Raw genomic sequence first — 17,997 nt, forward strand, 5'->3', positions numbered from 1 at the left:
TGTTGTTGCATTTCAGAAAATTAAATCAATGTGAACTAAAAGCCTCTTAAACACCTGCTGTCTGTATATTTTTCCTCATCCTGCTTTCACTTTCGATGATAATTATCCACATTAAGCCCATTTTTGCACATTAGATATTTAATACAGCATTAACAGGATTGCATAATTATCCATAATCTGCTATTCATGGAATGCATGCAAGCAAAGCCAGATCTACATCAATTTGCATTTATTTCATATTGTGTATGTGTGCATACAGTAAAGTGTATTTGCCATACGTAAGTAGATGAGTGTGCATGTCCACATGACACTTTTCCAATTGAAAGTTGATCGGAGGTCCATTAACATCTTTGTCCCTCCATCATTGTCATTCTCTCAACCCACACCTATCCATTACTCATCCCATCACTTCACCACCGACACTTTAAGCAGAGAGCGCTTAGAGCTCTACAAACAGACCTATAAATGATCTAATTATAATTCATACAGTTAAGGCTTTACGATGGAAATCCCTATAAATAGATTCCCACACTCTTCTTCACCTCCCTTCCTTCCTCTCTTTTTCCCAAACACACATAGTTGTACATGTGTGCACTTATCCTACAAACACACACACACACAGTTATCTGCTTTCTCCCCCTCTGTTTAGTTCCTCCTATTTCTCTCTGATCAGCAGCTCTGCAGAGAAGAGATAAAGTATCTTCTTCTTCTGCATCCTCTACATGTGATCCCCTCCCCCACCACAGCACCCATCCTTCACACCAGCTTGTGGGGAACAAACCCTGAGAAAGGAGATGCACCAAAGTAGAAGGAGAAGATGGGGTTTTAAAAGATAGGCTCATCCTCTAGAAAGAACAAAAGGCGTGTTGGTGATTTAGTAGCCACACCAAGTATGAGTTCGATTAGCCGAGGATGCTGAGTGGCCCTCCAACCTACGCAGTCCAGGAGGAGTGATGAAGGGGGTGTGAAAGGTTGAGGGAGGGAGGAGATGAGAGTAAAAGCTAAGAAAGGAGGGAGGGTCTCATCTGTGACATCTGATAGGTGAAATCAAAACTCAGCAGAGAGTGAAGGAAGAAGAAAATGTGGCCCTCACTGGAGCATGATGCACATAGTTGTGATCTCTCCAGAGGTGAAGTGCCCCCTGGGATGGGACGCTTGATCTATGCAGGCTTTATGTGATAATTGACAGTGCAGAGAGCTTGGAAGAGACAGGGATGATACAGATCCGACAAGATCAACTGGAGCCAGCAGGGCGCCGCTGTAGGATTTAAATTGTTTGATGTGATTGTCTCCTCTGGGGGCAGCAGGACTGGATGATGTATAATGATCCTGCTATCAAACCAGCTGCATGGACAGCAGTTAATGGTAACAAAAATGCAAAGCCCAGGAGAGCCTGTCCTGGTCTTCCTCCTCTTCCTCCTCCTATAATTGGTCTCTCTGCACAGTGCACACGCCCCCTTGTGGCGGGCAGCAGGAGCGCACGCACCGCGGGGGGTTTAAAAGCCTCAGCTGAGGAGGAGCTGCCCACAGTACCGAGGAGCTCTACCGGGGAAAAGTTTACTTCCAACTATCACTCTCGACTACAAGCACGGAGAAACAGCAGTGATGGCAACTCAAGCCCAGCAGCCCCCCCACCTGCACCTGGCGGAGATCACAGCCGCGCAGTTTATCGACATCTGGAAACACTTTGACGCAGACGGTCAGTGCGCGTCTCAAGTCTGATGAATGTGGCAGTAATTGAGAGATCAATCAGTATTTAATAGACGCTAAATATATAACTGTGGAGGGGGAGTGTTATTTGTAATGGGCATTCAGATCCGTAACAATTAGTTGTGGTTGGTAGAAATGGAGATTTAACAATTGTAATGAAATTATTGGTTGATTAATCAGTTGTTGATCAACTAATGTTTAAAATATCTCTCGGGTTTAAATCCGTAAGAATAAATTGTATCGACCTTTTCCCCCCTTTTTTTGTTAAATTAAATGGACAAAAAGATTCAATTCAATTGAAGAGATCAATCAGATGCTAAATATGAAGACGGAGTTTTATTTGAACTGACTTTTTAATAAAAATATTCGAAGGTGTTGCTTTTATGAGTTTATTTCTTATGCTGTGTTATTTTATCTTCTTTTAAAATATAATAGTAATAGCATCACTGCCTATTACAAATGAATACAGAGTCATTTTATTTCAGTTTCTTCTGGAAATGAACGATTTAGAAAATACTTGGTGCGCCTAATTGGAAATGGTATTTACAAGTTTAAAGGATTGTATATATGTGATTTATGATGTGAATTGTTTTATTTTCTGTGATTTGAAATGGGCTTCTATCGTTGTTTTAAGACTCTGATTAGATATGAAATAAGACAGAGTTAAGTTATTGAGTGGAGGAGGGAGGAGGGGGAGAGGGGGAGGGAGCTGAAAGAGAAGGAGAGTGAGAGGGTGAAGGAGAGATGGGGGAGGGATAAAATAATGCAGAAGAAGGGAGGATAGAGTGAGAGAGTGAAGAGGTGGGAGAGATGAGAGGATGAAGGGGGTTTTTGATGGGAGGAGCTTCTGAATCTGAGAGTTTAATGGGGATGAACTGTGTGTGTGTGTGGGGGGGGCGGCATTCAGATCATTTACAATTACACTAATACTTAATGTTGGTAGAGATAGAGTTTAACCATTTGTATGATGTCCATGTCAACAACAACAGCTGAAATTTAAAGGTTGATTAATCAGTTGTTGATCAAATAATTCATAAAATGTATCCCGGTTTTAGAGAAGACTTTTTTCCTCTTTTTTAGTTAAATGAAAATGGAACAAAATATTAATTGATTAATTGAAAGGAATTCACCGGAGTATGTATAAATATTGACAAAATGATCTGTTGCAGACCTGATAGCTACATTATGCATCACATTTTATAAACTGATCGTATGTCAAGCAATAATCCCCTTGATATGCCTTTAGCAGTCAATTTAATTTAGTTTACAATATAGTGGGGTAAAAATGGAAATGCTCAGTAAAAGGAAAAGCATTTCAAAATTGTGCTTAAGTTCAGTAGTTAAGTACACATCTTAAACAAATGATTGCCGACATTTTCTCGGGTCTCATGTCATTATTGGCAAATTTCCCTTTAGCCAAACTGCAGAAGAGCTTTGTCTCTGTTTCAATAAGAGCCACTCCAACTTAAGTGATTTTCATGTTTCATATTGAAGGATTATATCTTATCTGACCATTGACCTCATTGTTAAACCCTTTTAAACCCTATCCTAATATTTTCACAAAACATTTTTTTATTCACATTAATTTCACAAAGCATCCTGATTCATAAAATGAATGTTGTTGTTTTTTTGTTGCATATACACCTTAACCCTGACAATAGTGGAGACAAGTGTTGCCAGTTGCCTTGGTTTTGAAAGGCATTGAAAAAACTAATCATGTTACCGATAGGGGGCGCCAGATCAGAAAATAGTTATATAGGCCATTTTGGAAGGAGATTACCTATTTTGTTGTTAGTTTTGTTAATTTATTTTTAGGCAACACCGTTGGTGGACCGTAGCCAATCACTGTCGTAGCATGATAAAGTCTTGTCCCAGGCATCTGCTGGGTAAAATGTAACCTGAGAAATATATTGCGTAGATCACGAAAGATGATTGTCATCAGACTTGAAGACATATTGACTGTTCAAATAGGAGAAGAAAAAGCAGATCGTTGGTGTTAACCCTAACCCTAGTTAATCAAGAGATTCGCTGACTTTTGCAACTGCCAATTCTTTAAGCCATCATCTTCAAGCTGCTCCACTGGAGAAGTTCAGGGTTAACTGCTCCGCTGCATTGGACTCATGGTGACAAGAGGGAAGAAAAATATAGCTTACTATGTTCCCTCTGGTATGAAGAGGATAAAAAAAACCTTTGTTTGACAACATGTTTCAAATCATTGCCTTTTCCTGCTAATATTGAAATATGGGAATGGCGGTTTGTATCACATAACAAGAGAAAGGGCTGAAATGTCTATCGACCAAATAACCCTTAAAAAAGTTTCATTTGCCGTTCTGCACTTTAATGCAATGTGTGATTGGAGGTGTCGTGAACACTGTATTTCATGGAGTTGGCAATTTTACTTCAATGTATAGTTTTGTACAGGTATTTAAAACAATTTACATAATTTGAAAGCCTCTCAAAATGTTAAGTAGTACAAATATTTCAGAGGAGTGGTGGTGTCATTTTACACAACTGAATGCTTCCACTCCCATGATGGTATCGTGTGAGTGGAAGGTCAAATGAACTCTATTGATATCAGTATCACTTAACTAAACCATTTTAATTCTTAACAATCACCAGCCTGAGCAGGAAGGGTCGTACTCCAAGTCCACACAAAATCTCATTTTATTCGCTGTAGAACAATCTGTTTCTGGGGACATGTTGGTGAAGACTGAAGAGCATCATGCTGTGAGTTGTTTTAGCTTGACAACATCTGCAGCACAGCAGTGACCGAATCGAGCACAGCTCCTACTGGCTGCAGGGAAAACGAGGACAACAATCAAATAAACAACTGAGGACATTAGCCAGTAACAAGGATTTGTGAAGTGATTTTTATCCATACTTTTAGCGAGATAAAAGGTGTTGTTGCGTGATCCTCTTTGTTGATTTCAATCATGATGAGTTAAGCAACTGGATTGTTTTGGAGGTGCTATTGAGCCTTTAGCAGCAGATTAGTGTTTGAAAATGTTTTTTGGGAAGTAAAAGGCTGCATCTGCTCAGTGAGCAGTGTGCAGTGGTGCCCTCCATGTGGCAGCTGCGATTTGTAGAGCTAAAGCCTGGCAGTGAGCCCCAATGAACTGAACACATTTACTCATGTATGCTTTTATGACAAGTCACATGATTTATCCCTCTCATACTTTATGAGACACTGTCCTGTATTTAACGATTCTACCTTTAATGTATTCAATTAAAATGTAGTCAGGTTAGAAAATCTAGGATATCTCTGTTGACCTTGTCATGCACGATAAGGTATGTATCTTTTTGCATGCGCTTTGTCCACTTGATGTTTTTTGTCACACGTGATTTGAATAAACCACGCTCTGCAGCCCCACAGCTGTAAGGGGCCAGCGAGCATTATGTATTCAGCACTCAGTGAAATAATTACTACTTTGGGTAACGCTGAGTGTGGCTGAGTCACTAATCACAAGGTAGATTAACATTATTCCTATGGAAGTGTGTGGACACATTTCTAAATGTATTTTATAAAAGTAAGATAAATAGTGAAGATTCAATACTTCTATCAGATGGCAATGTCTGTCAGTTGTTCTACTACTTTGATCCAGACTGAAATGTATCAACAACTTCTGGACTGGCAATACACTTTGTTGTCATTATCAAAAGATGTAAACACCACGGACTTTGTTGATGCAGACTTTTACCTAGCGCCACCTTGAGGTTCAAATGTGGGGTTCTGAGTGGAATATATCTTCTGTCACTGGATGGATTGCAATGATTTATCATCATGTCAGTATGCATTGTAAATATTTTGGTGATCCTCTGACTTTTATTCTAGCGCCACAAACAGGTTACAATTCAAATGTGTCCAATTCTCTGTCTTATGCCGAAATATCTGCAGAACTAATGACAATGACATGAGCCTCGGCTGTCATTTTCTGTTTATACTGATCAGCCAACATGCTGAATTTAGATGGTACTGTCGCTGCTTAAAATCCATGTTAGCATGTTGATCAATATAACATTTACAATGAAGAAAGTTCATATGTTTTGTTTTCTGCCTTCAATTCTCATGAACACAGTATTTAAGGGAAACCTTTATGGACTCTTTAAATACAAACTTTGAATGACGTGATGTTAACTAGTTATAATTCCAATGGTCAAGTTTGAATGTCAACGCAGCTGAATATAATAATATCTTGTCAGTAATGCAGCTGTGTCAGGTTGTGTCCTGTGAAAAGCTAAATGCAGTTAGAGACATGGTTTATGCGACCACTGTTCTCTAAAATAACAACGGTGTCTCCCAAAGAGGTAAGCATAGATGCTGCAATAGCATCAGATAAACTGAGTTTAACTTATGTCACGTTGGCTTGCTTTCTCTCCAGACCCCAAGCTATGTGTCCCTATAGTGATTTGTTTATATCCAAATCAGCAGCTCAACTGAAGCACAGATGGTGACATGGAGCACCTATCAGATACCGTTTGCAAATGAATCAGGGCACGCAGACGAGAGGACGGGGGGAGGGAGGTGAGGGAGAATCCGAAAGAAGAGCAGATGAGAGGATCAGAGATTAAGAGATGAAGAGGGGGCAGGGAGAATCTCTGCATTTTATTCTGTAGATCTGTGTTTTTTTTCAAAATTGAAATAACAATTTTATAAACGTTTCTTTTTGTAAGAATACCCTTCTGGTATTGTAGACAGATGGGTCTCATTCTTCTGATTAAAAAGAGAGCGCTGAATGTTAGCCTCTGACTCACAGGGAAACCAATGGAGTAAATTACTGTATTAAAATCATTAAGACGCACGAATCCAAACAGAGGGACAGAATGCCCCAATAAGCATCAATCTGACTGGACACTTCACCCTCTTAGGCAGGAAAACTCATTAGACTGCTTAGACTGCAGCTATAACGGACTCTTGTGGGTTGTTTTCTTCCCTGCAGCAGCACATCACTGAGTCTCCTCTCAAGAAATGCCAATTTGGCGCTAAGTATATGAGAGTGACAAGAGAATATTCTCTAGACCAAAGCTTGTTTTTGTGTGGCATGCTTTCAGTTCATTAAAGTGAGTTTCCTATTACAAGTTTGAAATTGTGTAGAGATGATATAACAAGTGATAATCTTATTTCCCAGGTTTGTAAAGCTTGTGCTTCACTCCAGAAATGAATATCGACAATCAGATTGACTAAACCAACCAAAATACTCTAAGAAAATAGAGTTTAATCAGTTTGCTGCTTATTTGGATCCAACTTGAAACGGGACAAGCACTGGAGGTTTGGTGACTGTTTCAAAATGACCCCCATTGACTTTTAATCTTTCATCCCCTTCCAAAGTCTTTAATCAAACTTTTGAACAGTCAACAAAGCTTCAGGCGACTTAAAAGCTTTATAGCATCGTTTATGCCAAACTAATTGAGTTCCTCTGATGCTCTGCAGGAAACGGCTTCATCGAAGGCAAGGAGCTGGAGAACTTCTTCAAAGAGCTGGAGACTGCGAGGCGAGGAGCCGGCGTGGTGAGTGTGATGTTTCTGAACCTACAGAGCTATATTTAGGGACTCGTGTAGCAGGCACAAATGCACATATAAGACCATTTTCTTATTTGATTTTACAAAACACATTGAATACTGTGTGTATTTAAGATTCATAGACTTTGATTCACAACAATTCTTCATTATGATGACGGGAATTGTTACCTGAGGGAAATTAAAAAACATTCCTTATGTAAGTCTATTTCTTGGGCACAGGGTTAGTTTGGGTAGTGTCTTTTTTAAATGTTTAAATAAATATAGATTGCAAGTCCCTCTGATCTATGGTTTTATGTGGTTGCAGGATCCTACAAATGCTGGGTTCAAAGAAAAGATGAAGGAGTTCATGGCTAAATTTGACCAGAACGAGGATGGGAGAATTGAGATGTCAGAGGTGAGAAACATCAGTAATTAGCTTCTTATGTTGTCCTAGAGGTGGAATGGTAGAGACTCAAACTGTATGTGCACTACGTCGCTGGTTTGACTCCAACTTCTGTTTCATGTCTCTGTATCTTCACTGTTGATCCATTGAATTGAATAAAACATTTCAAAAACGGTTTCTTTTTTTTAGTAAAGTCTACATTTGAAAATGTCTCCTGTCTTTACAAATCTAAATCATAAATGTAAAATACTGAAATAATTATCATTTTGTTTCTTTATTTACTCTGTAGTTGGCTCAGCTTCTGCCCACAGAGGAAAACTTCCTGCTCTGTTTCAGAGAGTTTGTGGGATCCAGCTCTGAGTTCATGGCTGTAAGTTTCTATGTATTCATATCTACCTCACTATGCCTCAGTACTTGTTAGGTATCTTTGTATTTTACATCTGCTCTGCAACACTCTCACACTCTGTCAATTTGATGAAGGCAACAGATTTTGTTTTTACACAAACAGCCCAATAGGCCACTATTATATGAGCTTTCTTTCTCTCTCTGCTTCTGCCGGAAACCTTTGCTCACTGACCAACTGCTAAACTTAACTGAGCTGTGAAGTCTCTCCACAACTGCCTCAAGTCAGCAGCGCCATCGCAGCTCACCCTGTTGGACAAACATTCAGCTGCCTGGCCATTCCCTTAGTTTCTCTGCCAAGTCAGGATCCGTGTTTCTTGTGAAAACAGTCTAGTAAGGGTGTACATTGTTAAACTTGCAGCCTCGAAGATGTGTCTAAAATTAAAACGCAGACAAAAAAAGTAAAAAAATTGTACTGGAGACTAAGCTGCAATTACACTGAACAAAAATATAAATGCAACACTTTTGTTTTTGCTCCCATTTTTCATGAGATGAACTCAAAGATATAAAACATTTTCTATATACACAAAATAACAATTTCTCTCAAATATTGTTCACAAATCTGAAAAAATCTGTGATAGTGAGCACTTCTCCTTTGCCGAGATAATCCATCCCACCTCACAGGTGTGGCATATCAAGATGCTGATTAGACAGCATGATTATTGCACAGGTGTGCCTTAGGCTGGCCACAATAAAAGGCCACTCTGAAACGATGGCCCGATGTTGTTACGATCAGAGCCGAATTTGAACATTTCCTTAATCGTGTGTCCATCGGGTGTCAATTTCGGGACAGTGTGACAGGGGCTTTAAGGAACTGCACACTTTGGTTCCTTAGTTCAGTTAAACAGCTAAATATCTGTTGTGCATTAATACCTGTAAGTTATTTTGAATGACACAACAATCCTGTTTTAATGTTGTATGTATGCGTCTTTGAATGGGCTACATGCGTTAGGTGATTAATTAATAAGTGCATTGATTTTAAGGAAGACATTTATTTGAAGGGAACAAGCCTTTTATGTTTAAAATTGCCACAAATAGAGGTGAAGAGGGGCCAGAAGATGGGTGCCACCCCCCCAGCCCCCCCTTGGAGACGCTACTGGGCCGGATCACTTAACGTCTTAACATCCAACATCCTGTCAGTTCTACATTAGCAGGTGCTGGAGGTGAAGGCATGCTGCAGGAGATTCTGCTTTTTCTCTTTATCCATGGAGCGCTGAGGAATCCCAGTTTAATGGAAATGCACAGATCTGTCTGCAGACACGGTGCTAATTAAAAATCTACCACACATATCCGCCTGTTTTAAGTAAAGGAGCTGAATTATGACTGTAAGACAGTTACAACAGTTATCTCACATTAACACATTCACATAATTTAATAACTCTACTTCATTTGACATAATCCTTGGCAGCCCTTCATTAGAGACTGAATTCAGAGTGAAACTGAATGATGACCAACATACATTCAGTACTAGCATATTTCCAGTCTGCAGGCTGTTCCTGTGCTTTATATCTGCAGTCCCACCATGTAGGCTCCACACTCATATTAAATCTGTTCAAACCTTTGATGTTAGATCCCTAAAAAATAGATTGGATGCATCTAATGATGTCTCTGTATTCTCACATGTGCACATGCTTACAAGTGCACATAAAGTCTTCAAAAACAGTCTAATGTTTAAATCAGCAAGACGATCATTCATATGATGAGTTGATATTAATATGCATATTTATTTTCCCGCACCTCTGATCATGTAAATATTCTGTTCAAGGGGTCTGGCTTTGTACTACAGATGAATTGTAGTAAATACATATTTATTGAAGCACTGACTGACACTAGTTAGCAGCAAAGTAAGAAGTATTCAGATACACTACTTAAGTTAAAGTACCAAATACATCAATATAAAAATACTCAATTACCAGCTAAACTAACTGTGCAGCAAACCGTAGTTAAACGATTAAAGTAAACATTTTAGTGTTGGCCCTCTGACTGTTATATTATTATATAGGACAATTTCATATCGAATACTAAAGCATTAATATGGTAGCAGCAGGTTTCTGTATAAGCAGCCGGAGGTGGACATAGTTCAAACTAACCCTCAACCTAAAAGCTGAGTTATATCTGACATCACAGGGCCGAGCCTGACAAACTGTGTCTGGAAAGTCCTGAGATGATCGTAGAAGATAAATCATCCCCTGGTGCCTCTCAGTGCTCACATCCAGTGCCCAGAATCCAGGAATGACTTGAATATACTGTAGGGTCCGATCGATAAAAGTCTAAGTGCATCTGCACAGGATCTAAGAATAGCAGAGCTGTCACTCCAGTTTTCATCTCTTCTAGTGTGTAATAAACATTATCACAGTCTGACAGGACGGAGAGAAACAACAGTTTTGTTTCTGATCAGAAGACACTTGAGCAGTATCAGTGAACAAACACCTACTTCATGTCATTTGTCAGTGCACATTTTTATTGTTTTAGTTGGAAAATAAACTCCTCAGTAACAACGTTGTTATATTATAAACCAGAACCCTAAAAATGTAAACATGTGCATGTAGTGAAGCGAATATTCTGATATTGTTTATTTTCTTAAAAGCCCCTTAGTGAGTTGCTCATGCAGGATAAAACATTTCAGTGACTATCATATTTCATATGTGGAATTATGTTTTTTCTCACTGGAAATAAAAGATAGACATTATTTGTTTAACAGGAAGTCCCCTGTGTGTTGCATGATGGCAAAAACAGAAAACGATCTCGAACATCCTGGGATAAAACAATGTTTTGTAAAACACAACGGGCTCGTTGGGGTAAAACTGCATGGCGGCTCTCTGTGAGGTGGATTTCAGCGCAAACCATCTGTGACTGACAGGAGGCTTGCTGCTGCGGGTTGGACTGTTGTTTGCTCACTCCTCCCTCAAATCCCCTCAAGGATTCAGTCACGGATGAGTTCTGCTGATCAAGTGCTGAAAGTAATTTGAATTTTCATGCACTGCAAATTTGTATCATGAGACAATGTTGTTCTCGCCTGCAGGATGAGTAAAGGCTTTAGCAGACTTGGATTTAGTTGAAACTGAGATAATAAAAGATTTGAGAGAATTTGTGGCGAAGTGAAGGTTTACCTTATTTAACTTCACGGTTTGGACTTTTGCATTAAAGCCCAACTGATACGTGTGGTGGATAAATATAAGATGATTGAATCATATCAATGATATCAGCACATATGTACTTCAAGTGTCACTATTACAAATGATTACATATTTTCAGAAATGTAAACCCTTAATATACAAATTAAATACAAAGTACAAAAGGCATTATGAAATAACGTATTATTCCTGAATTGTGAAAGTAGGAATATATACTAACAAATAATTCAGGAAGAATAAATGGAGAAAAAAAGATAATATCTCTGGTTTTGCTGCATTGATTTGGTCCTCTCTGTAAATGTGTTCATTTTGAGCCTGAAATGTGTTCGCAGTGCAAAGCCTAATCAGTGTTGTAGTCTTTTTATATTGGCATACAGAAGTGATTCAGTGATTAACTGCTGGAGGGACATGTAGCTGAACAGTGTTCTGATTCAACGAGAATAACACAGACATAATGAGACAGCTTGTGAAGCGATGAAGGGCGTCACAGCTCACTAAACTGCACTATGATTGCATGAGCAGATGCAGCTTCTGTTGGATGATTTCAGAGTTCATGGTCCGCAAGAAGTCAGTCAGTCCTCCTGTGAGCATCTCTTCCATGGGAACAAACTGCAGCACCTGACTGTCACACCCAGACGGCACATTGTCACCCTCCTCTTCTCTCAACCCCTGACCCATGCAGCTGTGGACGTCGCTGAGAACAGGAAGTATCCGTGCAGCAGCTTCAGGGCAGAAGCCAACACATACAAGAACTGCCCCAGTAATCCCCGAAGGTGAAGGACACCTGAACGAGACAGAGCTAAAACACGCATGCAGGCAGAGCACGACAGCTGCGGTGACTCGGGTGAGGGCAGAGAACACGGGCAGCAGCAGGGCGTCCCCCGAGGTGAGGGTCTGCAGGGAACACACCACACACGCTAAGAGCTGCTGCTGGTACCGCGGCTCCCCGTCGTGCAGCGCCACCAGATCTCTGTGAGGAGCTGAGGGCTCTGCAGAAAATGTTAAAACTAAATCCCCATGTTGGCTTTCACCAGCCCCCCACGCTGATTGGCTGCCAAACACCAGGCACTGTCTCTGCTTATTGTCCCCTGCTTTTGAGACGCAAAGGCCTGCAACGTCGGACATGATGGAGGCCCAGCAAGCGCCATGGCAAGAGTGACAGCGAGGAGTCCAGTCCGCTGCTGTGTCCGTCAGAGCGTCGTTCAGGTGGTTCAGCAGCCCTCCTTCACAGAACGCAGAGTTTCTCACTGCAGGCAGAGCAGCCCCTGCAATAACGTACCATGAGTCCACGTGACACTCGGACCGGGGTCCTTGCAGTACGCTGCCGGTCCCTCTGGTCTGGGCGCAGTGTTTCTGTATCGAGGCGGCATGGCAACCCCTCTCGATGCGTTCCCTCCAGCTCAAGGTCTGCAACTCCCTGCGCTCGTTGAAGGAGCCTGTTTGCTTCTTCTGTCCCAGAGGCCGTCCCGCTGAGACGTTGCAGCACGCGGGACTCACCGTGTTTCGAGAGACCCATCGACTCCGCTGGAGGTAGCTCACCTACACACAGAGAGAGACTCAGTTCATCAAGTTTCAGACTTTTATAAAGCTTCTAATGCTTTGGAAGCCGCTGCCCAATCACTAACTATTACTGCGTGAAACAGAACATATCATTATTTTGACTGTAATAGAAGTCAAGATTAGCATCATTATTCAGATGATGGTAAAAAAAAAAAAAGGGGCCATGTATTATAATTTGTGCAGGGATCTGGGGACACTCAAAGAGTGAAGTGTATATTGTTTTAGGCCTGAACATCTTTTTAAAGATTTGGATATAAAAATTGTGATTCAGATAAAATGCAGAATAATTGCTCTGCCTTATTTCACATTCATGAAGTTGTCCTGGCCATATTTCTCATTGGGAAGAGTAGGATTCAATTTGACCAAAGAAGATCTTACATTTCAATTTTAGGAGGTGGACAAAAAGTTAACTTATACACTTCATGGACAACTTGGAAAAATCCCTCTGCTGATAACATAACGGGATTGAACTTCAGTTACATTACAAAGTGCCCATAGACACACATCCTACCTGGAAGCGCAGCAGATACTCCTGAGCGGTTCCGTCTCTGATGAAGTCGAGCCGCTGCCTCTGCTCGCTGCTCATTGCTCCAAACAGTCGCAGGTTTTCTGTGATCGTCTCCACCTGCAGCCTGGTGAAGTACGAGCACACTTCTTCATGCTGCTTCAAAAACGACTCTGGGAGGTGCGAGTTTGGGAAAAGTGCCTCTCGGTCCGCCAGCTGTGGGCCGTAGTTACGGATCAGTTTGGAGAGCAGAGGCCTCACGGCTTCCTTGCCCTCATAGTCCAGACACACCACATAAACCTCAGAGTTTCCCGACTTGCTGGTGGCAGGTTTGAAGACGTTGACGGAGCGGAAACAGCAGTTCAGCAGGTAGAGGAGGCAGACGGAGGAGTGCTCATACAGAGTGAACATCTTGAGCACGAAGGAGCCCCCGGGGCTCAGCAGCAGCAGTGCAGCTGTGACCTCGCAGTAGTGCAGCGACGCCACCAGCGCCTCCTGCTCATCAGGCTTCTCCTGACAGTCGAAGCTTCCATCTGCCGTCACCACGTCCACTGTACGCATGTTAGCCACAAACGCCTGCAGCTCCAGCAAATGTTTCTGGATCATGATGTTGCCCGTGTTGTCAGAGCCGAAGAACCACCAGGGCAGAGTGTTGGCAATCAGCCGATCATCCGCGATGGTGGTGCTGCCGCCGTTGGCCTCGTGGTACGGGTTGAGAGTGTTGGCGGCCCAGCTCCAGTCACAGTAACGCGTGGACTCGCTGGTTTTGGTGTAGTGGTTCAGAGAGGTTATGAAAGCCCCTGGAGCTTCACACAGATGGACCGTGTTCAGCTCTCCGTTCTGAAGGGCCTCCTCTGGGAGAAGTCTAAAGCTCCCCAGGATCTCGGAGAACTTGCACCAGGCCTGAGTGCAGATCTCTGCGTTGGCCGCAGAGCGCACGGCGGAGATCACCGTCCCCGCTCGGTTGGTGGAGTTGGTGTGCTGATGCCATACCTGGACGTTCTTGTCACTGAGCTGGTTCTTCACGTCGTTCAGCGATGCCTTCAGGGCCTGCAGGCGGCAGTGCTGCTCCGCAGGTTGTCTTAGAGCCACGTTTGGGTCGGGGAGGCCCCACTCCCCACTGGCAGGTTTCACATAGCTTCTTACTTTACTGAAAAGACCCTGAACCTCAGCCAGGGTTTCAGGGTCAAACGCCACCGTGTTGTTGAAATGCTGCTTCCCGACTTTCCTCCTCGCCCCATTGCCAGAGCTCATCCTGCACACCTTTTGAAGGAGACAAGAAATAAGGCTTTGAAATACTACAACCAATCTTTGTTTATCCTCTCCACAAACTCACAATATGGCTGTCAGCAGAGGTCCCAGAACAGTTATTGTCCTCAGTTTGGTTATTTGTTTAATAAGTTGTTCTCATGATTCCTACATAGCTAATATAGTGGGTTTTGTACCCATATGATTGAATCAGTTTGGATGACTCACGTGGCACCAGTCAGTGTGCCTATGACCTGCTTACAGGTAGAGTCAATCTTCGGTCACAGAAATCAGAACCTTTCACGTGAATTATAATGCAGTGCAGCGCTGCAACCCTTCATTGTTCTCTACATGCATGAGTGCTGTTGAATTACTCATGTTGCCTCATTACGATGTGATGCCCTCGGGCAACAGGGCGGACTGTAAGTACTGGTGATTACCTCACCAGGCCACAGCTTCACCCAGAATAACATGAGATTCAACATCAGTAACACGACACACAGTCTGCTCTCATAAGACTTAAAAATAACATTATATGCCCCACACTGAATTATTCAACAACATTATCATGTTAAAAATAAATGAGGGTTCAAGAGATAAAATATGTTGTTGCTGTATTCTTCAGATAAACCACTATGTTTCTAAAATGTTTTTGTATTCTAAAAATCCCATGAAGAAACACTTTATTCTAGGCTTGCATCTAACAATCATTTTCATTATCATTTAACTTGCGCGTTATTTTATTTACAAAACATGTCGTCTATTAGACATCAAAATCAGAAATGCTTTATTCATCCCACAGCAGGGGTTGTTCAGTACAACAAACTAATATCTCCAGTTTAATGTGACATGAACCAGAGTAAAGCCAGACATGTTCATATTTGAGAAGCTGAAAACAGTATGTTTCAACAAAATTACTATAACGATGAATCGATTATCAAAATAGTTGGTGGTTTCTTTTTGCCAATCACCTAATGGATAAGTCTGCTAATCCTTGCATCTCTTATTTCATTCAGGTTTTTGGAGAACTTAAGAAAAGCGTGGTATCAACAGAAAACAACTTTGTGTTTGTTGACCAACAGGAGTCAGGATTCAGGTCAGTATGTGATGTTTAGACTTTTTACTCGACCATTACAGTATCCCAAAATATATTTTCAACAATTCAAGTCATTATCGAGCCATTTCTGATTCACGACATACAAATAATTTACAGTCAGAATCAAATGAACCCATAGTTGCACATGATTTAGATGACAACACTGGGCAGGAGAATGTATTTCTTGTTTAATTTCTTGATTAGTCTGCAGTGATGAATGGCAATATATAGTATATATATATAGCTAATGAAAGCACATTCATCAAATATTCCTCATGAATCATTTTGTTAAGCACCGCTTGTGTATATTAAAATCATCTGCTAGGTTCGTTAAGCTGCTGTTTGTATACAAATTAAGAAGAACAGCCTCATGTTACTGTTTTAGCAATAAAACGTATACATTAAGTGATTATTAATCATGACTTAATAAGGAATTCATTTGTAATTTCAGAAACGCTGTATGTATATTTGTGGCCTCAGCTGAGCAGCTGTAAAAACAAGCTTAAAGCAAAAAAGAAACTAGCTTAGCATTAGATTTGTTTACCACGAATAGTGAGCCGAAACACTTTGTCCATCCAAAGATGTAACTTGTGTTTTACGTAGTTTGCCAATTATGTATGGGTCTTTATCCTTATAGCAAAAGCAACATAATATAATACAACGTTAACATTATTTAGATGTGAAATTCTGGCGACAAAGGGAACTGCGTTATATCTGTATGTTTTAAAGTACCAATAGATTCCTGCAGTCAGTATTATAAACGTGTTCCCTAAATCTGAAGCAGAATGAATGAAGTGAGGATATTAATGATAATCTTTACAGCTACATTAATGCAAACATCCTAAGATCTTTCTTATCATCGCACACAAATTACACTGAAGCAGTGATTAGCCATGATCTAAGATCCGACAATGCTCATAATTGTTTTTGTGGAAAGAATATCAGAAAAAGCGTAATGAACATTTAAGACATAAAATATTGGGTTGAAATAAAATATATAATGAAGTATAGTAAATTCGTGGAAGATAGTTTGTCAATGAATAAACTCAATGGCGTGAAGTAAATGAAAATGACATTATATTAGATGTACTTTATTGATCGCTATTTGGGAACTTGTTTTTTCACAGCAGCATTTCAAAAAGGCATTGCATGTGAATTAAAAACAAACATAAAGAGTATATACATATGATATCAACTGTGAAAGATATATATCTAGAGTACCTCTATCTAACACAACATTAACAGTAAGTATTCACTATTTTATTTATGTGTATGACTTGCAGTGCATGGTGATTGCCGTGCATATATAAACTAAATCATTTGTATCTTGAATCTTTGAATTATGAGATTTTAACTGAAATATAGTAAATGAGCATTATGAGAATTGATAAATATATACACTAAGCAGGGTAGGTATAGACTTTAGTGAAAGTCAAGTATATTGAGGATTACAGAGGTAAAGTGACAGAATAATGTGTTATGGAGCCTAGTGCTGCGGTATGTTTGTCCTGACTGTAGTTGCATGTTTTGTGAAAAGACTGCAGTAGGACAAATGTATTGTTAACAGAAGTTTTAGCTGAGTCGCACACTTCCTGCAGCAGCAGTGCTGCTTTATGGCCGTGTTTACTCTCCTAACTCTCGCTGTGAGGAACCTTTGGGACACAGGAAACTCTGTCGGTGTTAAATCTCCTGAGTCTGAGAAGCTGGCTGACGAAGAGAGTCGGAGCAACATGAAAACACTGAACAAAAACTCACCGCGCTGTAGCTGATGTCAGGGAACGAGACCACGCTTTAACGTGACTCATAACAAGACTGCGCATGCGCATGGCTGATAGGGAGGGACCTATTTTAAAGGGGCACCTCAGCTCAATATGTTATTGTTAAACACATTATGCTTACTTAACAATGGGGATCAATATTCTACTAACTATCTTTATCTGAACAATTATATGTAAAAAAAAAGATTTTATATATTTTAACATTCATGCTGAAAGTTTAAATTTGATTAGATTAGATTCAACTTTAGTACAGGTACTAAATGCAAAACAAGCAACTTACAGTGTTATTCATTGTATAATATACATATATATATATATATATATGCCCCTGGCAGATATAAACAGAAGTATTTACAATATGATCACTATAAGTAGGTATACACATTATAAACAGTGAAATAATAGTGAAATAGAGATATTAAATACACTATATATAAAAAATAGAGAGTACTATAGACAAAATAAATGTGAATATGCTATAGACAGTTATGGACATTTGAAATAATATGAATAAATATGAGTATGCTAAAGAAAAATGTAGCCCTTTAGACAGTTTGAAAAGTTGAACTAAAGCAGTATTTACATTAATAATAAATCATAGAAATGTGTCTATCATTTTACGTAAAAAAAGACAATGATTTTTGTGAACACATGCACCTGCACAT

At 40.3% G+C, this 17,997-nt stretch overlaps 2 protein-coding genes across 2 annotated transcripts; one reads left to right on the forward strand and one right to left on the reverse strand.

Annotated features, from left to right (window-relative positions):
• Positions 1 to 1,538: 1,538 nt before the first annotated feature.
• Positions 1,539 to 11,042, forward strand: LOC104966437 (calretinin-like). Its single transcript, XM_010795623.1, has 5 exons — positions 1,539 to 1,699; positions 7,139 to 7,215; positions 7,532 to 7,621; positions 7,899 to 7,979; positions 11,034 to 11,042. The coding sequence occupies exons 1-5, from the start codon at positions 1,606 to 1,608 to the stop codon at positions 11,040 to 11,042; spliced, it is 351 nt and encodes a 116-aa protein (XP_010793925.1). The 5' UTR covers positions 1,539 to 1,605.
• On the reverse strand, positions 10,461 to 17,365 carry cmtr2 (cap methyltransferase 2). Its single transcript, XM_010794833.1, has 3 exons — positions 17,310 to 17,365; positions 13,217 to 14,473; positions 10,461 to 12,684 (listed from the first exon to the last, which is right to left on the reverse strand). Exons 2-3 carry the CDS (start codon positions 14,462 to 14,464, stop codon positions 11,650 to 11,652), a joined length of 2,283 nt encoding a protein of 760 aa, XP_010793135.1. The 5' UTR covers positions 14,465 to 14,473; positions 17,310 to 17,365; the 3' UTR covers positions 10,461 to 11,649.
• Between the last annotated feature and the right edge of the window lie 632 nt (positions 17,366 to 17,997).

This window comes from Notothenia coriiceps, unplaced genomic scaffold, assembly GCF_000735185.1.
Source record: "Notothenia coriiceps isolate Sejong01 unplaced genomic scaffold, NC01 NC01_scaffold00037246, whole genome shotgun sequence".
NCBI classification, from domain to species: domain Eukaryota; kingdom Metazoa; phylum Chordata; class Actinopteri; order Perciformes; family Nototheniidae; genus Notothenia; species Notothenia coriiceps.